At 43.3% G+C, this 24,269-nt stretch overlaps 1 protein-coding gene across 1 annotated transcript in view; it reads right to left on the reverse strand.

Annotated features, from left to right (window-relative positions):
• Positions 1 to 24,269, reverse strand: part of ccdc3a (coiled-coil domain containing 3a) — a 62,796-nt gene that overhangs the window by 20,864 nt on the left and 17,663 nt on the right. Inside the window, exon 2 of the mRNA XM_073066565.1 lies at positions 21,499 to 21,673. Within this exon, the coding sequence (XP_072922666.1) occupies positions 21,499 to 21,673 (175 nt within the window). The remainder of the gene's footprint in view (positions 1 to 21,498; positions 21,674 to 24,269) is intronic.

Raw genomic sequence — 24,269 nt, forward strand, 5'->3', positions numbered from 1 at the left:
GTGTACCTTGAAATATACAGCGAAGTGCATCATTTGTGTGAACAACTAACACACCCAAGAGTGTGCTGGGGGCAGCCCGCAAGTGTCGCCACACATTCCGATGTCAACATAAGCACGGCCGTAACGTTCAGCAACAACAATGACAGAACAGAACAAGACAGCAGCAGAAGAACAATCCCACCTTTCCACCCACCCCACTCACGCAAAAAGAGATAGGCCTCCGGCCCTTTAGTCCCTGTCCCCAGACAATTAATCTTCACTAATCTTCAACTGCGTGCACTGTGAAATAAATCATGCCCTTCAATAAAGAATTAATGCTCATCAAATCGGAATTGGTTTATCATTGTCACAAGGACCGAGGTACAATGAAAAGCTTTTCTTGTGTACTGCCCATACAGATCAAATCATTCATTACACAGTAGATTGAGATAAAATACTAACAATGCAGAACAAAGTGCAAAAGCCACTAAAAAAGTGCAGGTAAACAATAAAGTACTAAATCATAACGGTTAAGCTTTACACTGCATCTTGGTGCATGTGACCATACTAAACCAATTCTAATTCCACCTTCAGAATCTGAATCATTAGCGATGTGAGATTTAGAGCAACATACAAAGAAGCTGGAGGAATTCAGTGGGTGTGGCAGAGAGAAATAGATAGTTTTTGCTTCATTTTGAGCCCCTTCGTCCGGACTGGAAAGAAGGAGGGAAGATAGATGGTTTAAAGAGGTGGAGGGAAGTGGTGGAGGAAGAGCTGGCAGGGGGATCCAGGTGAGGGGAGTGATAGGTAGAGGGGGAGGTAGAAGGGGCAGGGTGGAATGATGTAAGAAGCTGCGAGGTGACAGGTGGAAGAGACAAAAGGTTTTGGAATTGTCGCAGTGAAAAGCTAATCTTGTGTACAGTTCTTACAAATCATGACACAGTGCACTGAACTACAACTAGGTAAACGATAAAAATGCAGAATAAAGTGTAAAAGCTGCTGAAAAGTGCCATGTAGGGAAGTGATAAAGTGTGAAAGGTTGGCCAGACTAGGCCTTTATCCCTTGGAACAAAGGAGAATAAGCAACAACCTTATGAAAGTGTTTAAAATCATGAGAGGCATGGATAAGGTCAATGCTTTTCCCCAGGGTAGCAGAACCCAAAAAAAGGGGGGAATGGGATTAGGGTGAGAGGGGAAGATTTCAATAGGGGCTCGAGGGGCAACTTTTCCCACACAGAAGGGGGTTGATTATATGGAACGAGCTGCCAAAGGAAGTGGTTGAGGCACGTTCAACAGTATCATTTAAGAAGCACTTAGACAGGATACGTGGAAGGAAGGGGATTGCAGGGAAATGCGCTGAATGCAGGAAATGGGCCAAACGCAGGCAGCATAGAGGTGTAGCAACTGGTGTAATGTTTTACAGCACCAGCAACCGGGGTTCAATTCCCGCTGCTGTCTGTAAGGAGTTTGTATGGTCCCGTGACCACGTGGGTTTCCTCCGGGTGCTCCGGTTTCCTCCCACATTCCAGACACATACAGGTTAGGGTTAGCAACTTGTGGGCATGTTATGTTACTGCCAGACACTTGCAGGCTGCCTCCAGCAGACTCTCGGATGGTGTTGGTCATTGATGCAAATGACACATTTCACTGCAAATCATAAAGGAGGAATAGTTTATCTTCTAATATGTTAAAATGAAAGTCAATCCAAACCTTATTTTAATTGAAACATTTTTTCTATTATGCAGTGATTCCAATGTATAAGGAAAATCAGCATATTTGACCTTATTTTCATGGGATCTCTTTCTTTTCACTTCCATGTCACCTTGAAGGCAATCTCTTGCAGATGGACATGATTAAATATTCCCGTTTCAGCATCTTACAGCTGAGAATCCAGCTGCTTCCAAGGTCTGTACTGTTAATAAAGATATCTTGATGCGATTGAATAATCTATCACTGCTTAAAACCAACAGAAACAAAGCTGACTGTGGCCCGTACGTCTCGCCGGACTCCCCGTAGGAAATGAGGCTGCCAGTCAGGGATACGGGTGCGTTTAAGAAAATGGGGTTTTTGACTCCCAATATTGACTAGCTTGCTGGCAAACATGCAGTCTCTAGTAAATAAAATTGAAGATCTCTGATCTAGCGTGCTGTTCAAATTCAAAATTTAAGAGATGTTTGGATACGTACATGGATGGGAGGGATATGGAGGGATATGGCCCAGGTGTAGGTTGATGGACTAGACAGAATAACAGGTCTGCATGAACTAGATGGGCCAAAGGGCTTGTTTCTGTGTTGTAGTGCTCTATGATTCTATAAATATTTATTCAAGGGACGTGGACTGATCCAGCATTTAATTGTCCATCCCCAGTTACCCTTGAGAAGGTGGTGGTGAGCTGCTTTCATGAACCATTGCAGTCCTTGAGATGTAGATACACTCACAGTGCTGTCAGGGAGGGAGTTCCAGGGTTTTGACCCAGTATCAGGGAAGGAACACCAATATATTTTCAAGTCAGGATGATATGTAGCTTCACATGGGAAAGTCTGCAGATGCTGGAAATCTTTCAGCATCTGAAATGCTGGACTTTCACTTTAACATCGTTAACCAGTGAGAGAGCCTGTGGTATGTCGAATACTGGGTGAAATGCCAAGTCTTTGGAGTGCTGCAAGTCTGTGTCTTTACTGTTGCCTTGCTCACACTTGAGTGCTCGGTGGCGGGTGCCAATGCTTTTTTTTGCCAGTGGGGGGAGGGGAATCACTGCTTGCTGCCACTTACGCGTGGGAAGGGGGAGCTGGGGGGGACTTTGGGGTTCTAACATTTAATTGTCATTCATTCGTTGCAAGCACTCCTCTGTTTTCGTGGATGATTACAAAGAAAAAGCATTTCAGGATGTATATTGTATACATTTCTCTGACATTAAATGTACCTTTTGAAACCTTTGAAATCCGCACACACGAAATGCTGGAGGATCTCAGCAGGTCAGGCAGCATCTATGGAAAAAGTAAAGAGCCGACGTTTCAGGCCGAGATGCTGCCTGATCTGCTGAGTTCCTCTAGCATTTTGTGTACGTTGCTCTGGTATATGGCTTGCAGGGTGTTGCTGGCTCTAGGGAGAATAGTAGTTGGTGTTGGAGGCAAGAGGCAGAATAATATTTTGGAACAGACTTAGTGGGCCGAAGGGCTAGCATTGGTGCTGTAGTGCACTGTGACTCTAGTCTGTTACTTAATTGTATTCCTGTAGCCAACATTCTGTTTATTTAATACTCTATGTATTTAATATTTCATACTATTTGAGTAATATTGTAAATATATTGTTTGATTAATCATTCTTTGTGTTTACACAATGCATTGCTGGTTATATGTAAAAGTATGTACATAGCATGCATCATCAAGCCAATGCTACATCATACGTGCATGCCTTGCTTAAAAGTAAAGACAAATTTAGACTCTTACGTTTTCCTTTCAATTAGTTTTTATGTTTCAGAGTTACAAACATTGAACTGGTAATTTTGTCAACAGAGAATGTAAAAGCAATATCAAGTTCATGTTCAGGCAGATAAGCATCAGTTGTCTAATAAATCACCTGATATTTAGAACACTAACTCACTTTTAATTTCTCCTATGCTATCAATGCCACCTTCTCTGAATGCACTAGCTAACTTGCAGACTGGGAGAAAGTGGCTCACGTTCTAGTTACAATTTATTCTTGCCATAAGCAGGGTGCAAATGAGTGGGCTTGCAGAGGATGTTTCTTAGAGTGGGGTGGTCTAGCACCAGAGGACACCGTCTCAGGATACATGGACAACCTTTTAGGACAGAGAAGGGGAGAAATTTCTGTGGACAGAGAAGGGGAGAAATTTCTGTAGCCAGAGGGTAGTGAATCCTTGAAAAACATTACCTCAGATGGCTGTGGAAGCAAGTTTTTGAGTATATTTAAAGCAGAGGTTCTTAATTAGCAAGGGCATCAAAGGTTATGAAGAAAAGGCAGGAGAATGGGTTGAGAGGGAATATAAAACAGCTATGATGGAGTGTCAGAGCAACTCGATGGGCCAAATGGCCTAACTCTGGTCCTATTACTTGCAGTGTTATGGTCTAAATGTCATGATAATTAGCTCTTTGCAGCAGCAACACAGTGTTACAAGGCAAACACACAAGTTAACTTTAACTTAAGTTAACTTAAATTAGATTAACATACTTTATATTTAACTGGCTGACACTGTTTTCTAATGCAATGAATTCCTCATTTCATTATTTAATGGATCACTTGGCTTATTCTCAGAACAAGCTCCAAAAATACTTCAATCTTACTGACTGATCACATTAAGAAAAGCAGCAATCTCTAAAAAAATGTAATCCTACATAGCAATCCAAAATTAACTTCACTGTTGGCTTCCCTGGAGTTAGAAATAACAATACCCCACATATTAAGGATCAACTTTTTTTGAATCTCTTTTATCTTTTCATTCTCATCCCCCGAACTCAAAAACCCTTGAAGGAATATGCACTCAGTGGCCACTTTATTAAGTATACCTCGTTAATGCAAATATCTAATCAGCTAATTACAAGGCAGCAGCTCAATGCAGAAAAGCACGTAGACATGGTCAGGAGGTTCAATTGTTTTTCATCAAACATCAAAAAGGGGAAGAAATGTGATCTAAGTGACTTTGACCATGGAATGATGCTTGGTGCCAAACAGGGTTGTTTGAATATCTCAGGAAATGCTGATCTCCTGGGATTTTCACACACAACAGTCTCTAGAGTTTACAGAAAATGGCACAAAGAACAAGCATCATCCAGTGAGCAGCATTTCTGTGGGCAAAAGCTCCTTGTCAATGGGAGAGGTCAGAGGAGAATGGACAGACTGGTTCAAGCTGACAGGAAGGTGACAGTAACTAAAATAACCACATGTTATATCAATGATGTGCAGAAGAGCATCACTGATCACACAAAGTTCAAAGTAAATTTATTATCAAAATACATATATGTCACCGTATGCTACCCTGAGATTCGTTTCTCTTGTGGGCATTCTCAATAAATCCAATACCCGTAAAGAAGCATTGAAAGACCGCACCAACAGGACAGATGGACAGTGTGCAAAAGACAACAAATTGTGCTAATACAAAAGAAAAATATACAATAATAATAAAAATAAATGAGCAATAAATATCGAAAACATAAGATGAATCCTTGAAAGTGAGTCTATAGGTTAGGGGAACATTTCAATGATGGGGCAAGTGAAGTTGAGTGAAGTTATCCCCTCTGGTTCAAGTGTTTAATGGTTGAGGGGTAATAACTGTTCCTGAATCTGGTGGTATGAGTCCTAAGGCTCCTGTACCTTCTACCTGATGGCAGCAGCACATCAAACCCTGAAGTGGATGGTCTGCAGTAGCAGAGGACCACGAATATAACTCATTGGTTACTTTATTAGGTACTTGAGGTACCTAAAAACATGGCCACTGAATGCAATTCCATTGTTCTGGTAGTTCACTCCAAGGAATTACCCTTCATTATTTGGGTGGAAGCCTTGATAATAAGGTATCTCCAAGGAAGTCAAAGTGATGGAGAGTCATGGCCAATTGTTGACAAAGCTGCTGAGCCTGAGCTTTCTGTGTGGAGTTTGCATGTTCTCCTTGTAATCCTATGGGTTTCCCTTTGATGTTCTGGTTTCATCCCATTTCCCAATGAATCAGAATCAGATTAGGTTTAGTTTTACTGACAAATGGTATGTTGTGAAATTTGTTGTTTACGGACAGTGAGAAGGGAGCATGGCCTCGAGGGTGGGGGTCTTTGATGATGGAAGCTCCTTTCTTGTGACAGCGCTCCTTGTAAATGTCTCAATGGTGGGGTGGACAGGGCTGTATTTGCCACTTTCCACTCCTGGGCATCAGTGTTTCCATACCATACCATGACGCATTTAGTTAGGATGTGCATCTATAGAAGTTTGTCAAAGATTTTGCAGAACCTACACAAACTCCTAAGAAAGTAAAGGTGTAGTTGTGACTTTTTTGTGATGACATCTACGTGCTAATCCCAAGACAAATCCTCTGATATGACAACACCAAGAAATTTAAAGCTACTGACCATCTCCACCTACAATCCCCTAGCGAGGACTGGCATATGGACCTCTTGCTTCTTCCTTCTGTAGTCAATAATCATCTGGTTGAGTGAGAGTTTGATGTCGAGGCACCATTCATCCAGAAGGCATAGCCTGGAGGATCAGGAAGGAGATACAGGAGCCTCAAGACCCATAACACCAGGTTCAGGAGCAGTTATTACCCCTTAACCATCAGGCTCTTGAACCAGAAATGGTAACTTCACTCACCCAAACACTGAACTGTTCCCACAGCCTAAGGCCTCACTTTCAAGTACTCTTCATCCCATTTTCTTGATATTTGTTGCTTATTCATCATTAATTTTTTTTCGTATTTGCACAGTCTTTCGCACATTGGTTGTTTGTCTGGCTTGTTGTGTGCAGTTTTTCATTGATCCTAATTGAGTTTCTTTGTATATACTGTGAATGCCCACAAGAAAATGAATCTCAGGGTAGTAACTGGTGACATACACAGTATGCACTTTGATAATAAATTTACTTTGAAACTTGATGAGGGTCCTTGTCAATAGATGCTTCACTTACACTTGAAATCTTCAGGCTGCACTTTCCTTTGTTCAATAGTGGAGCTACGTTCAAATTTCCAGAGGCAAAAAAACAGCTTGGTGTCTTCTTCAGTAACTTTGCTACGTGGCAGGTCCCATTGACTATCATTTGTTTCTAAACTGGATTTGTGCAGACGTCATGCTGAAACTATTTTCATTCCTCTTTGTTTCAGAAAGTTGTTATTTATTTACTAGGTTTAAAGAGAATCAGAATTCCGTCAAGGTACACAATGATATAATACGGGGTTCAATTAAATCTGCAGTGATCAAAGTCCAAATAAAATAACTGCACATTCTTTTTCTCTAAATTGTACTAATGAATAGTAAAACAAGCCGTACTTAATGTTTTACTTGGACACGGAACTGAAATGTGAAACGTGCTTGTAGCTTTGGTGCAGTGTACTCTCTTTCTGAGAGATTCTTCCCTCCTTTGAAGTTGTAGGTTTGTCCAGCATGGAAACGAAAGCTTCGGCACAACTCATGCATGCTGACTGTGTTGTCAGTGAGCAAGTCCCATCTACCCACATTTGGCCTTTAGCCCTCTACACCTCTCCTAGGTCCAGGGGATGTTGTATCTAACCAATCTTACAGAGATTTTCATTGAGGTTACCAGGGAAGTTGATGGAGGAAAGGCAGTAGATGTGGTCTACATGGATCTTGGCAAGGCCTCTGACAAAGTCCCACGTGGGAGGCTGGTCAGTCACTTGGCATCCAGTATGAGGTAGTAAATTGGATTTGACATTGACTTCATAGAAGAAGCCTGAGAATTGTAGTAGATGGTTGCCTTTGTGACTGAAGGTTTGTAACAGGTGATGCACTGCAGGGAATGGCGCTAGGTCCATCTATATCAATGATATGGATGATAATGCGGTAAACTGGATCAGAAAACTTATGGAGGACACCAAAGTGTAATGGACAGTGAGGAATGCTATCAAAGCTTGCAGTGTGATCTGGACCAGCTGGAAAAATGGGCTGAAAAATGGCAGATTGAATTTAATGCCAACAAGTGTGAGGTGCTATGCCTTGAGAGGACAAACCAGAGTAGAAGTTATATGATGAGCGACAGGGCAATGAGGACTGTGGTAAAACAGAGGGATTTGGGAATACAGATCCATAATTCCTTGAAAGTGGCATCACAGGTCACAAAGAGAGCTTTTGGCACATTGTCCTTTGTAAATCAAAGTACTGAGTACAAGAGTTGCAGTTGTGTAAAATATTGGTGAGACCAAAACTGGAGTATTGTGTAAATCTACCTACAGGAAGGAAAGGAAAGATGTCAATAAGATTGAAAGAGTACAGAAAAAGTTTACAAGGATGTTGCCAGGACTTGAGGAACTGGTGATAGGTTGAATTGGTTAGGACTTTATTCCCTGGAGTGTAGGATAATGAGGGGAGATTTGATAGAGGTATACAAAATTATGAAGGGTATAGATAGTGTAAATGTAACCAGGATTGATAGTGGGTGTTTTAGAGGGATGTGGTCCGGTGTAGATAGATGGAAGTAAGTAGGAAGTCAGATGGCAAGGAATAGAAAGACCAAAGGGTGGGTTTCTGTTCTGTAGTATTCAATGACTCTGATAGAGGGACTGGTAGCACGTACATAGTTTTCTGAAAGTGGCATCACAAGTACAGAGGGTAGTGAAGAAAGCTTTGGTACATCAACCTTCATCAGTCAGAGCACTGAGTATAGGAGCTGGAATATTATGTTCCAGTTGGACAAGGCGTGGGTGAGTCCACATTTGGAATATCATGTTCAGTTTTGGTCTTCCTGCTCTGGAAATGATGCCACGTAGCTGGAAAGATTGCAGAGGAGATTGACGGGGGCACTGCCAGTTCTTGAGTGACTGATTTCTTGGGAGACGTTGGGAAGGCTGGGATTTTTTTTACTATTGACGCATAGGAGAATGAGGAGTGGCCTTACAGAGGTGTATAAAATCGTGAGGTGTACAATCTTTTTCCCAGGCCTGGGGAATCAAGGTTTAGAGGCCATAGTCTCCAAATGAGATGAGAAGGATTTAATAGGAACCTGAGGGGCATGGAATGGAAGGTATGGAGGGTCCACTACACAGGATCAGAAAAAGCTGCACAGGGTTGCAAACTCAGCCAGCTCCATCATGAGCACTAGACTCCCTGTCCTTGATGACATCTCCAAAAGGCGATGCCTCAAAAACATGACATCCATCATTAAGGTCCCCCATCACCGAGGACATGCCTTCCTTTCATTGTGACCGTCAAGGATGTAGAGGAGTCTGAAGACACACACTCAACACGTCAGGAACAGCTTCTTCCCCTCCGCCATCAGATTCTGAATGGACAATGAACCCATGTACACTCCCTCAATAATTTTTTATGATTTTTAAAATTTTTATCATGTATTGCAATGTACTGCTGCCACAAAACAACATAGTTCATGACATATAGCAATAATATTAAACCTGATTCTGATTTTGAATATATTCACCCAGAGGGTGGTCAGTATATGGAATGTACTGACATAGGAAGTGGTTGAGGCAAGTACATTAACAACATTTAAAAGACATTTAATAGGAAAGGTTTAGAGGAAAATGGCGTAGATGCGGACAAATGGGACTAGCTTGCTTAGGCACGAGTCTTGGTTAGCATGGACAAGTTGGAGAGAAGGACCCGTTTCCATACAGTGTGACCCATGATTCTAGAGTGGAGGAACACTGAGACTCTGGAAAGGTTGATGAGTGGAAGAAATTATGGACATTGGGAAAGGTGACACCATGTCGTTTGGGGGGGGGGGGGGCGTTGGTGGGAGTGGGATTCACGTGCAGATCACAAGGCCAGAATCAATGGTCAGATGGGACTGGATGTGAGTTAGGACACAGTCTGAGGAGCTTTAGACGATGCAGATTTTGTGAGACCAGAACTAGAAGTCATAGGTTTAGGGTGCAAGGTAAAATATTTAAGTGGAACCTGAGATATACTTCTTCACTCAGAGGGTGGTGAAAGTGTGGAACAAGCTTCCAGTGGATGTGGTAGATGCAGGTGTATTTAAGAGAAGTTTGGATAAGTACATGGATGGTGGGGTTTTAGAGAAATATGGTCTGGGTATAGGTGAGATTGGACTAGGCAAAAGATCAGGTTGGTATTGACTAGGAGGGCTGAAGGGCCTGTTTCTGTGCTGTAGATCGAAGAGGAACGGCCAGGAGTGAGTTGAGATAGTCAGTCATGAACTAGCAGGGACCAGAATACCAGCATCGAAGTCATTCACATCACCGAAACTTGAGCAGATTACTAAAACAAGCTTGAATTGTAAACCAGATGCTAATACTCATCAACTCCCTGGAGCAGAACAAAAGGGAAAAACAATTAGACTTTCTGCTGACACAGCTCATGGAATGGAAAGGAGCGAAGTCATGCAAGCATAAAAGTTTAAACTTATTGCCTCATTAATTTAATTTTTCAGTTTGTGGACATCTCACTTTTTTGCATTCCTTCTGTGATAACCATGAGCTTTCATCAAATGGCAGCACCTTTGGCCCTTGTGGTATTGGTGACATTTACAGCATAAGGTGTCACTCAGCCATCCCATTTACATAGGAGACCTTCCTCACACCTCTCCAGTTGCAGTCAATTCTATGACACAGATATGAAAAGGTACAGGTATAAAAACATAGGAAGTGGATGCAGGAATGGACCATCCAGCCCATCGCGATGATGCCACCATTCAATATGAGCTGGACAGGGGGAGAGGGTGTCAGTGCACATGTTCTAGTCTACATCTACAGTGTTGAGGTTGAGAGCTTCAAGTTACTAGAAGTGGACATCACCAACTGCCTGAACTGCTGCAACCACATAGACACCTCAGCCACGAAGGCTCACAATGCCTCTATTTCTCCAGGAGATAAAAGAAATTTAGCATGCCCCTGTCAGCTATTAGCAAAGTACCATAACATGTTTTCTGTCTAGATACATCACAGCTTGGTATGGCAACTGCTCCACACATTCTTCTACGCTACATCTCATCTACCACTCATTTCCCAATCTCCCAACTATCCAAGTCCTTCTGCGGGCTCTCCATGCCATCCATATTACCTCTTCCTCCACCTAACTTTGGTCTCCCAGTGCAGCCACTACATCACTGAAACCCAATGCAGGCTGGGGGACCGCGTCGTCGAGGACCTTCCCTCTGTCCACTGCAAAAGGTAGGATCCCTTGCTGCCCAACCACTTCAATTCAACTTCCTGTTCCCATTCCAACATGTCTCTGCATGGCTTCCTCTGCTACCATAATGATCGCAGGTTGGAGGGGCAACACCTCACATCCACAATCAGCTGCTGTGTCCAAGCGTGCTGCCATCTTACCAGAAATAAACAAAGCTTAACTGGCAGCACATTGTTGCAGCAGGTAGAGCCATTGCTTCACAGGTTCAATTCTAACCTCGGGTCCTATCTATGTGGAGGGTCAGCTGGTTTCCGTGATATGGTCATCAAAGTTAGCATGGGAAATCTGGGCTGAAGGACCTGCTTCTAAGCTGTACAACTCTATGGTTTAGAGGAAATGTCCATAAAATAATATCCCATCACTTATCCCATCCCGAACATCAGACATCTTGTTTCATCTTAAGAGGTAACTTTGCCAACCCAGAGAGGACACATCAAGATATTCCAGTCCAGATGAAGAGTCTCAGCCCAAAACATCAACTGTTTATTCACCTCTGTAGATGCTGCCTGACTTGTTGAGTTATAGAACATAGAATAGTACAGCACAGTACAGGCCCTTTGGCCCACAATGTTGTGCCGACCCTCAAACCCTGCCTCCCATATAACCCCCTACCTTAAATTCCTCCATATACCTGTCTAGTAGTCTCTTAAATTTCACCAGTGTATCTGCCTCCACCACTGACTCAGGCAGTGCATTCCACGCACCAACCACTCTCTGAGTAAAAAACCTTTCTCTAATATCACCCTTGAACTTCCCTCCCCTTACCTTAAAGCCATGTCCTCTTGTGATGCCCTGGGGAAGAGGCGCTGGCTGTCCACACTGTCTATTCCTCTTAATATCTTGTACATCTCTATCATGTCTCCTCTCATCTTCCTTCTCTCCAAAGAGTAAAGCCCTAGCTCCCTTAATCTCTGATCATAATCCATACTCTCTAAACCAGGGAGCATCCTGGTAAATCTCCTCTGTACCCTTTCCAATGCTTCCACATCCTTCCTATAGTGAGGTGACCAGAACTGGACACAGTACTCCAAGTGTGGCCTAACCAGAGTTTTATAGAGCTGCATCATTACTTCGCGACTCTTAAACTCTATCCCTCGACTTATGAAAGCCAACACCACATAATCTTTCTTAACTACCCTATCGACCTGTGAGGCAACTTTCAGGGATCTGTGGACATGTACCCCCAGATCTCTCTGCTTCTCCATGCTACCAAGTATCCTGCCATTTACTTTGTACTCTGCCTTGGAGTTTGTCCTTCCAAAGTGTACCACATCATACTTCTCTGGGTTGAACTCCATCTGCCACTTCTCAGCCCACTTCTGCATCCTATCAATGTCTCTCTGCAATCTTTGACAATCCTCTACACTATCTACAACACCACCAACCTTTGTGTCATCTGTAAACTTGCCAACCCACTCTTCTACCCCCACATCCAGGTCGTTAATAAAAATCACAAAAAGTAGAGGTCCCAGAACAGATCCTTGTGGGACACCACTAGTCACAACCTTCCAATCTGAATGTACTCCCTCCACCGCGACCCTCTGCCTTCTGCAGTTCCTCCAGCATTTTGTGTGTGTTGCCCTGGGTCAGCTTGTCTGGAGGTCAGAGGCCTGATGTCTGCGGGTCTGAGAGTCTGAAGCCAAGGACTGGAGGCCTGGAGGTGCCCTATTCTGGGGTTGAAGTTCTGACTGTGTATGTGAGTGGGTGGGGTTTTTTTTTCTCTTTTTCTTAATAATGGCAATTTTTGATCTTTTTTTTGAATTAAGAGGAGTTGTGGATATTGAGGAGCTCAATATTATTTATGATTTTGACAGTGTACACTCCTTTTTTGTTGTTTGTACCTCCATTGGAATATGTATTTGATATAACTTCTCTAATTTGCATTTGTCTTTATATATTTTTAAATCAATAAAAAAAGATTAAAAATGAAAATGAGTGGGTGGGAGGGGAGGAAAGGGGATGTTTTAGAGTCTCCTGTGTGTGATATATTCCTTGTTTAGATTGTATTGTCCAAAGTTTGTTAGAACCTATTCACCGAAGCGCCGATACAATGAAAAGGACATAACACCTTTATTTGGGCCTATCGATTGTTGAAACATATTTGTTTTCATCCTTTAGTTTAGGACCGGCCGGTGGCGTAGTGGCATCAGCACTGGACTTCAAGGCAGCTGGTTCTGAGTTCGAATCCAGCCGGGTCCCAACCTGGGCAGCAGGCAGTATCTGTGCAGAAGAAAGGCTTGGCAACACACACAACAACTGGAGGAACTCGGCAGGTCGGCCAGCATCCGTGGAAACGAGCAGTCAATGTTTCGGGCCGAGACCCTTCGTCAGGACTGAAGAGTGAGGGGCCAGGGACCCTATAAAGAAGGTGGGGGGAGGGTGGGAAGGAGAAGGCTGGTAGGTGCCAGGTGAAAAAGGAGTAAGAGGAAAGATCAAGGGGTAGGGAAGGAGAAGCAGGGAGGGAATAGGCAGGAAAGGTGAAGAAGGCTTGGCCATCTATTTCCATATCTTGCCACGTAAACAAACTACACTATCCATGGTGTCGCCGAATCATTAATATTAATATTGTACGGTACGGAGACCCCTATGATCTTCTCAGCTGTTCTCATAGTCCTTCCAGTCCGATTTTCAGCTGCTCCCACACCAGATGGAAATGCAACAATGTTGGTCTTGCAAAACGCAGTTAAGATGGGGGTAGGGGGTGGACTTGCTTGCCTCTATCATCTTGCCTCAATCACTGCTTCTTGTTCAGGGAGGTGAAGGGACCAGGTGAGGTCGTCTGTAATGTGAACTCCCAGGAGCATGGTGCACTTAACTCTTTCTACAGAGGAACCGTATATCCGTAGAGGGGGATGGTTCACTACATATGTCAGTAATAATAAACTTGATTTTGATTCTGATTCCTGGTAGAATTTTACATCAGTACTAATTTGCTGTCAGCTCCTTTAGGATTGGTGAAGAATTTTTACAAGCACTCTCTTACAGACTTATTGCTCGGGGGTCGTAAGCTTACAACCCCCTGGTGTTTAAACCCTTTTTCCCTCTCAAGATTAGTGGCTATCTTGTATTCCCTGTAGCAATGTTTGTGTTGCTTTATCTCTAACCAGATTTGTTACAGGGATGGTTAATAAAACACAGTTTAAAGGGCATGTCTGTAGGTTTTTTCCTTGCCTGCAAATAAAAATATTTGTTCTCTAAGCACCCAGATTTGTTGACATCTTACTGAGCTTTAGTCTCATCGGCACAAATGTAATGTGGACGGAAATGGGTTGTTGTTGAGTGCTCTCGGTCTTTCTGCCCTGTGACAGCAGCCTTTAAGTGGTTTTCATTTTGGATATTGTCTGGGCTCTTAAACACTAAATGAAGCGCGATTAGTCTGAGATCAGCTCACCGCAGCCCTTCTTTAGAGTTCCAAGTGTTTATTATAATTAGATTCCCAAATGGCCAGTGAATTAAATATTTAAAGACAGCCCGTCATAGTGTTTAAATGAAGGGATCAAAGTCAAATGAGACGGACTATTTGAAATGGAGTTTTACAGCTCAGAAACAGGCCCATCGGCCCAACTTATCTGTGCTAAACAAAATGTCTTCCTGAGCTACTTCTGCACCATCTGCAAAAAGCAGGATTTCCTGGTGGACAACCATCTTAATCCTATCCCCATTCCCATTCTGACATGTCGATCCATGGCCTCCTCTTCTTCCATGATGAGGCCACTCTCAAGTTGGAGGAGCAATATCTCATATTCCATCCAGGTAGCCTCCAACCTAATGGCATGAACATCGATTTCTCCATCGACTTCTCTCTTTTTAAATTTCCCACTCTACCCTCCTACCTCTTCCCTTCACCTACATATCACCTCCCCAGTGCCTCTCCTCCTTCCCTTTCTCCCATGATCCGCTCTCCTCTCCTATCCTTCTCCAGCCCCTTGGTTCTTCCACCTATCACCTCCCAGCTTTTTACTTCATCCCCTATCCCCCACCCACCTGGCTTCACCAATCACCTTCCAGCTTGTTCTCCCCCTCCCCCTACCTTCTTATTCTGGCCTCTTCCCCCTTCCTTTCTAGTCCTGAAGTAGCGTCTTGCCCAAAACGTCAACTATTGATTCATTTTCATTGATGCTCCCTGACCTGCTGAGTTCCTCCAGCATTTTGCGTGTGTTGCTCTGGATTTCCAGCATTATGTTTCCCATTTGTCTGTGTTTGACCCATGTCCTCCTAAACCTTTTCTATCCATGTAGCTGTCCAACTGTATCAAGATGTCTGTAGAGGAATGTTGCCGACTAGCACATTCCAAGCTGCAGGAGTACATGCCGGGGGCGTACCGAAGATTGTTGCAGTCACAGCAAGGGCTCGGTGGGGAAGGACCACAGAAAAGGCTCCCACCAGTCTCCGTATAAAAATAACTTGTCCCACATGTCTCCTTTGAATTGTCCCTTCTCATCTGAAATATATGCACTCTAGTGTGAGATATTTTTAGTCTGGAAAAAGATTCTGGTTGTCTATTCTCTCTCTTCCTCTCATAATCTCAAACTGCAATCAGGTCTCCCTCAACCTCTGACACTCCAGGGAAAACAACACAAATTTGTATAACCTCTCTTCATAGGACATGTCCTCTAATCCAGGCAGCATCCTGGCGAAGCTCTTCTGCACCAATGCCTCCACATCCTTCCTATAATGAGGCAACTAGAATTGAATTCAATACTCCAGATGCAGCCTAATCAGAGTTTTATAATTATGCACTGTAACTTCTTGCCTCTTGAACTCAATTCCTCGGCTAATAAAGGCAAGCACACTTTGTGCAGTTTACTAAAGGGCATCTCAGAGAGTAGCATGCATCTGAATGGGGTTACAATTGAAATTTCTATTTCTGTACCGATGTGCAATGGTTTTCCAAATTAGGTTGTCAAATTAGACGGAGCAACATGGTGGTGTAGCGATGAGCACAGTCACTTTATAGCGCCAGCTGTAAGATAACGGTTTGATTCCTGCTGCTGTCTGTAAGGAGTTTGTACGTTCTCCCCACGAACACGGGCTTTCCTCTGGGTGTTCTGGCTTCCCCTCACATTCCAGACATACAGGTTCGGGTAAGTGAGTTGTGGGCATGCTACGTTGGCATGGCGACTCTTGCGGGTGCCCCCAGCATATCCTTGACCTGTGTTGATCTTTGACGAATTTCACCGTATGTTTTGATGTACATGTAACAAATAAAGATAATCTAATCTTTCCAAAGAGCTTCTTCCTTGCTGTGTTACTGTAAAGCAGTGGAATACATACGAAATTGATATGTTACAATTAAGTAATAAATTTTTTTTTTAAATGAGTAGTGCAAAAACAGTGCAAACTAGTGATGTAATGTTCATGGACCATTCAGAAATCTAACGGTGGAGGGGAAGAAGCTGCTCCTAAAATGTTGAGTATGTGTCCTGTTCCTCCTTTCTGATGGCAGTAATGAGAAGAGGGTATGTCTCAGATGGTCAGGGTCCTCAATGTTGGATGCTGCCATCTTGAGGTATCATCTTTTAAAGATGTCCTCGATAGTGAGGGGGCTAGTGCCTATGATGGAGCTGGATGAGTTTACAACCCTCTTCATCTTCTTTTGATCCTGTGCAGTGGCCCCTCCATACAAGACAGTGATGCAGCCTGTTAGAATACATTCCATGGTACATCTGTGGAAATTTACTAGAGTACCAAATCTCCTCAAACTCGTAATGAAGTATAGCTCGGCACACCTCAGGTAAATATTTGCACCCTGGTTTATTGAGAACTCATCTAACCACCTTTGCTTTACAACTGTTCCGATAATCCATTTCCACTGCCCTTTGAGGCAGAGAGTTCCATATACTTCGCACCCTCATCTCACCCTTCTTTCTAAACAGTTTGGGATACCCTCAGCCACATCCTCTCTACATACTCCACAGCATCAAAGATGCTTCCTTCATTAATCCAAAACTCCAACACAGCACTCCAAGTGTAGACGCGCCAATGCCCTGTGCAGTTGTAGAAAATCTTCAAGATTAATATTCAAGATTCAAGTTTATTTGTCACACGTACATTGAACATACAGTGAAGCATGTCACTTACCTTAGCAACCAACACTCCCGAGAGTGTGCTGGGGACAGCTCGCGAGAGTCGCCACACCTTCAGACGGCAACATAGCATGCCCACAACACTCAGCAGAGCAACACAGAACACAACAGCAAAAGCAAGGCCCACTCCTCCCTCCCACCCATGCACATACACAGCCCTTTAACCCCAGGTCAGGCCTCCAGCAGACGGAACTGGGCCTGCAGACACCAAGCTTCAACCTCTCCAGCGGACCTGCAGAAATTTACTGGGAACGTTGCAGATGAAGGGCCTAAGGCATTGTTGAGGATCCTTACCACCCATCTCACAATCCCTTTGACCCACTACTGTCAGGATGGAGGTACAGGTAAAGGAGGACTAGGACTGCCAGACTGGGTAACAGCCTCTTCCCTGTTGCTTTGAGACAAGTGAATACTCTGCCACCACCAAGTTATCATCACTAGGACAGCAGGCTGTTTACGCAAAAAGGATCTAGTGCTTTCCCGGCGTATACAGCAAATAAACTCATCTCAGGCTTCCAGTCAGGTACAGGCATCGATTATAACCGACATTTCAATGTCAAACTCTGCTACCTTCTACAGGGATGAATACTGTTTACTGTTTATCTATGCTGCCCACTACATGCATTTAAAATTATATCTTATTACTTTATTTATAGTAATATTTTGTTTTTATGTGCTGTGTAAGGTATGCTTTGCAGGTGCACCATGGTCTAGAGGAACGTTGTTTCATTTTGTTCTATATATGTACAGTCAGCTGACAATAATGTTGAATTTGAACTTGAAATTGCCTAATGATCTGGTTGCCTTCCTAATTGCTTGCTGTGCCTGCACGGTAACCATCTGTGTTTCAATCCTTCTAAACATCAGCATCCATGATCCTCGTGCCTTTAAACACTCTATTTCTACAAACAGAAGAACATGGTTTACATCCCCCTTCCCTCTTCAATTCCACACTCTGGACTTTTACCTCCTCTTCTTCTCCAGAAGAAGATTCCTTCTTCTCCAGCCCATTGCCTTTTCCACCCATCACCTCCCAGCTTCTTACCTCATCCCCTCACCACCCACAGGGCTTCAGCTATCACTACTAACTTGTACTCCTTCCCCTCTCCCACATCCTCTTATTCTGGCAGCCTCCCCTCCTCTCCAGTCGGGACAAAAGGTCTCAGCCCAAAATGTCGACTGTTCATGCATTTCCATAGGTGCTGAGTTCCGCCAGCATTTTGTGCGTGTTGCTATGGATTTGCAGCATCCGCAGAATCTTGTGTTTAGGGATTTATGTGCATTGTTGGCAATGCCAGTCTCAGTTATTTTGCTTATTAGTCTGGTTAGAAACTCTCCAAAAAATAAAACTGGAGTGGAACATAAAGATTGTACTTGTAAAAATCGTTTATAATTTGTGCTTTTCTTGTGACAGCTGCTCCATTTGCAGCACCAGCGACCCAGGTTCAACCCCTACCACCGTCTGGAAGGAGCCTGTACGTTTTCCCTGTGAGTACATGGATTTCCTCCTAGTGCTCTGGTTTCCTTCCATTTCGCAAAGGGTTAGTGAGATGCAGGTATTATATGTTGGCGCTTGCTGGCTGCCCCCAACACATCCTCAGACTGTGTTGGCTGTTTATGCAAACGGTGCAGTTCACTGTATGTTTTCATGTTTCAATGTACCTGTGACGAATAAAACTATTCTTTATCGGATGATAAAGATCAAAGCTAATTTTTATCTGATGATAGGTGTCTGAGATGCTGCTGCAACTAAGTTTGTCATTGCACCTGTGCATGCATGTATCCGAACCAGAATCAATTGTCGCTTACACTTGTTCATATGACAATAAACTCAATGTGACTTTCACTTTGAAAATAGGAACAGAGTAGGCCACTCGGCCCCTCAAGCCTTTTCCACCTTTCAACATGATCTGCCCCTGGCCCCATCTGCTCTTCTCTGCCATTTTCCCCATTGCCCTCAGCTCGTGATCCAGAGGCTGTACGAGGGTAAATAAAAATATATGCACAATATTGAGGGGTATAGATTGGGTTGATGCATGCAGGCTTTTTTTCCACTGATGTTGGGTGAGACTAGAACTAGAAGTCCTGGGTTAAGGGTGAAAGGTGAAACATTTAAGGGTAACATGAGAGGGAAATTCATTCGGAGATTGGTGTGAGTGTGGAACGAGCTGCCAGTGGAAGAGGTGTATACAGGTTTGATTTAAGGAAAGTTTGGATAAGTACACGGATGGGAGGATTATGGAAGGCTATGGTCCAGGTGTGGATCAATGGGATTATGAATAATAACAGTTTGGCATGGAATAGATGGGCTGAAGAGCCTGATTCTGTGCTGTAGTGCTGTATGACTAGGACTAAATATGTTCGACATTCCCAATGAAATTCCAGATGAAGGATTCTGATAAACAGTCATGGGATTGAAGCATTAACACTTTCTCCACAAAACCTGTTTGACTAGCTTTGGACTTTTTACAGCAGAGAAACAGCCTAATCTCTTCCTGGGCAGTCTGAGTGAAGACGTTTTCCCTCAGGTTCCCTTGAGTAATTCAGAGGTTGGTGCGAGTGTGAAACGGGATGCCAACGCATTTGGTGGATGCAGGTTCGACTGCAACATTTGAGGGAAGTTTGGATAGGTACATACATGGTGGAGAGGGGACTGGAGGGCTAAGTTCCAGCTGCTGGTGAAAGGAACGAGTCAGAGTAACAGTTCAGCAAGGATTAGATGGGCCAAAGGGCCTGTTTCTGTGCTGTAGTGGTCAATGACTCTATGATCAGGGCTGATCTACCCCCAGGTCTCATCTCCTCTTCTGTGCCAGTTCCCCAATGCCCTCAGTTTCCTGATCTGATGACACAGGGTGTATCGCCTCTCCTGGATGATGAAAAGGAAATGAACTGAATTGTCGAACACTGCCAAAAGACAGGAGAAGTGAACCAGTTAAGGCACTGATCCAGAAGGCAGAGGTGTAGGGAGATGGAGACTTTTCCGAATGAACTAGCAATAAGCCAGCAGTGACAACACCACAATAACATTTCTCCATTTACTCTCCTTCATGTACAGGGCCGCTTTCATTCTACCATACGACAGTGAGTCAGCACATCGGCTCACGCAGAGCTAAAACGTACCATGTACAATATCTTCCTTACTATTCAAAGGCAGTAGAGATGAACTCTATTTGTCACATGTACATCGAAGCATACAGTGAAATGCTTCATTTGCGTCAAAGACCAACACAGTCCAAGCACGTACTGGAGGCAGCCCGCAAGTGTTGCCATGCTTCCAACGCCAACATAGATGCTCACAAATCACTAATCCTAACCCGTATGTTTTTGGAATGCTGTGGGGGGTGGGGGGGGGGGGGAACCAGAGCACTTGGAGGAAATTCATGTGGTCACGGGGCGAACATACAAACTCTTCAGCGGGAATTGAACCTCAATTGGTAATCGCCAAGGCTGCAGAGTTTAAGCTATCAATATACACTTAGTTGGAATTGAATTACCATCAGCTTAATGAAAGAAAGCAATGGAAGAACAAGAAAAAAGGGCACCATGGTAGCATAAAGGTTAGCATAACAGTGCCCGCAACACTGGTTCAATTCCATCTACCGCCTGTGAGGAGTTTGCATGCTCTCCCCACGACTAAGTTTCTTCCAGGTGCTGCGGATCCCACATTCGAAAGATGCAAAGGTTTGGGTTAGTAACATGTGGGCATGCTATGTTGCCGCTGGAAGTATTCCAACACTTGCGGGCTGCCCGAAGCACATCCTCGGACTGTGCTGGTCATTACCACAAATGACACATTTCACGGTATGCTGCAATGTACTTGTGACAAATAAAGCTAATCTTTATGTCTTACTGAGCCAATTTATTCTTGTAGACAGTATATAATATCTTTTGAACGACACAAAATGCTGGAGGATCTCAGCAAGTCGGGCAGCATCTATGGAGAGGAATAAAGAGCCGCTGTTTCGGGACAAGACACTTCCCCCCTTGCCATGGATGCTGCCTGACCAGCTGAGTTCCTCCGCCATTTTGTGTGTGTTACTGTGGATTTCCAGCATCTGCAGAATCTCTTGTTTATTCTTTTTAGCTACCTGAGCTGAATCACATTAACCTTTTCATATTCAATCATATTCCATAATTTTTTGTTTATTTCAAGATACAGTGCAGAATAGGCCCTTCCAGCCCTTCGAGCTGCTCCGCCAGCAACCCCCAATTTAGCCGTAGCCTAATCATAGAAATGACCAATTAACCTACTAACCAGGATGTCCTTAGACTGTAGGAGGAAACCAGGCCCCCCCCCCCCCCCAGGAGGAAAACCAGGCATTCTATGGGGAAGATGTACAAACTCTTTACAAAGGATCAGAGGATCTGGGATTGAACTCCAAACTCCGATGCCACAAGTTGTAAGAGAGTCATGCTACGTCACCATGGCACCCAAATACATTAGGATTCCGATTTACTGCTAAGAATGTAAAATGAGATGTCACAAATGTTGGCTTGCAAGCAATAATAATAGTTTTAAAGATCTTATAACGCTGACCAAATCGATGGGAACTGAATAACCCATAATGATGGCCAGCAGATGGCAACCTTACCCTGTGATCTTCTTGGACTTCCCATTCAGCTGTGTACATTTGGAGCTGTTGACCTTGTGTACAATTAGAGAACTGAAATAAACTGGAAAACATCTTCCTGTTCTCCGTGGTGTCTGGAAAAATAGCATCCTGAAAGTTTACTCCGTGTGGAATTATGTTATAATTGTCATCCATCCTGCAAAACAAAAAGAGTAAAACTCCTAAATTGAGATTCAGATTAATTTATCACATTCCAAAAATGTATGGTTAGTTGGTTATGTGGGCATAACTGGGCAGCTTGGGCTCATTGGGCTCTGTTACTGTGCTGTATCTTTAAATTAAAAAATAATAAAAATTAGGAATCCATGATGTTGTTTGGAAGAAGAAGAGGGAAATTATCCCTCTGCGTCTTGGCCAACATTCACCCCTCAAGCAGATTATTTACCATTATCACATTGGTTTGCGCCAATGTGTTTCTTATGTTATATTGGTGGTTCTACTTCAAAAGAGCTCTCACAGTCTTAAAGGTCTATGGGACATTCTATCAGATACGTTACAAAAGTAGCTCTTTATTTATTGGGTTGTCTTTGACCTCCTAATCAGCAGCTGTCTTTCCCTGATACCTTGAGAATGTCTACCGTGAGGCATCTCAGTGTGACTTGTTTGTTCTTTTTTAACTAGCTGAGTGGAACAACATTGATCTTTTCACAGTCATATTCCATATCTATTTATTTAGCGATACAGTGCAATCGAGCTGTGCCACCAGCTTCCCTCAGCGAGGCCACCAGTTCGTGTTGCTGACCACAGAGATGTTATCAAAATTCTGACATTTATGAATTGGACTGTAGTTGAAACTAACTGTAGTTCATATTGGTCTCTTTCAGTTCTACGTTTTTTTTTAATGCTCTCTCCCATTCTTTCTTGATAATGATTTGCAGGTTTGATTTTCCAATTTGTTAGCTTTTGTGTGAGGGAGAGCTTGAGGGGGTTTGGGGTTTGCGAGTTTTTGTTTCTTTTTCTTTTCATACGGTGGGGCAGATTTATGTCTTTCTTTCAACTACTTCTATGGTTTTATGGCTATCTGGAGAAGACAAATCTCAGAGCTGTATTCCGCATACATACTTTAATAACAAAATGAACCTTTGACCTTTATATTCAGATTTATCATATTTACACAGTGAAATGCATTGCTTGTGAGAGCAGCCAACACAGCCAAGGAGCTGGGGGCAGCCTACAAGTATCCACACATTTCAGCACCAACATAGCATGCCCGCGATGCTCAGCAGAATTAAATTCTAACAGTAAAGCACTAATAAGACGATGATGAAATAGCAGTATAAATCAGTTTTATAAGGAAATTTTTTTCATGCAAGATTTTCCTAATACAATATTTATATTACAGGTTCTGATCACTTCATTATAGGAAGAATATGGAAGCGTTAGAGAGAGTGCAGAGGAGATTTACCAGGATGCTGCCTGGAAGAGAGAGCATGTCTTATGAGAAGAGAATGGACAAATGAGGACTTTCCTCTTTGGAGCAAAGGAGAATGGGGGGTAACTTGATAGAGGTGTACAAGATTCTACTAGATTTATTATTTGTCACACGTTAAATTTACTTGCCCAATGTACACCAAGATAACAAAACACACAGTGAAATGCATTGTTTACGTTGAAGATGGGCTGGGGACAGCCCACAGGTGTCGCCATGATTCTGGCGACAACGTAGCATTCCCACAACTTACTAACCCTAACTCATGCCTCTTAGGAACGTGGGAGGGAACTGGAGCACCCAGAGGAAACCCATGCAGTCACTGAGAGGACATACAAACTCCTTGCAGTCAGCTGCAGGAATCAAATCCCAGTTTTACAACTGGCACTCTAAAGCATTATGCTAACCGCCGTGCTACCCATGCTACCATGGTGTACACGAGGTTGGTGATGAAACATGTCAACTCCTCCCTGAGAAGCAACTTGGATCCACACCAATTTGTCTACACTCACAACAGGTCAATGGCAGATACCATTTCATTGGCTCTTTTTTCAATCCTGGAAAACCTGGGCAACAAAGATGCATACATCAAGATATTCTTCATTGATTGCAGCTTGGCATTCAATACTATCATCTCCTCAAATCTAATCAATAAACATCAAGTCCTAGGCCTTAGAACCTTCTTGTACAACTGGATCCTCAATTTCCTCCCTTGCAGGCCCAGTCAGTTCAGATTGGCAGCAACATCTCCTCCATGATCTCCATCAGCACGGATGCAACACCAGTCTGTGTACTTAGCCCCCTGCTCTACTTGCTTTACGCTTATGACTGTGAGGCTAAGCATAGCTCCAATGCCATATTTAAGTTTGCTGACAACACCACTGTCATTGGGCAAAGTAAAGGTGGTGACAAATCAGCATTTAGGAGGGAGATTGAAAATCTGGCTGAGTGGTGCCTTAACAACAAGCTCTCACACAATATCAGCAAGACCAAGGAGATGACTATTGACTTCAGGAAGAGGAAACCAGACATCCATGGACCAGTCCTCATCAGGGGATCAGAGGTGGAGAGGGTCAGCAACTTTAATTTCTTCAGTCCTATAACTTCAAAGGATCTGCTCTGGGTCCAGCTCATTCAGTAAGTGCTGTTACAAAGAAAGTATGGCAGAGTCTCTACTTTCTTAGAAGTTTGTGACGATTCGGCATTTCATCTAAACTTTTGACCAACTTCTAAAGATATGTGGTGGAGAGAATACTGACTGGTTGCATCATAGTCTGGTATGAAAACACCAATGCCCTTGTAT

The sequence above is a fragment of the Hemitrygon akajei genome, chromosome 14 (genome assembly GCF_048418815.1).
Source record: "Hemitrygon akajei chromosome 14, sHemAka1.3, whole genome shotgun sequence".
Lineage (NCBI taxonomy): Eukaryota > Metazoa > Chordata > Chondrichthyes > Myliobatiformes > Dasyatidae > Hemitrygon > Hemitrygon akajei.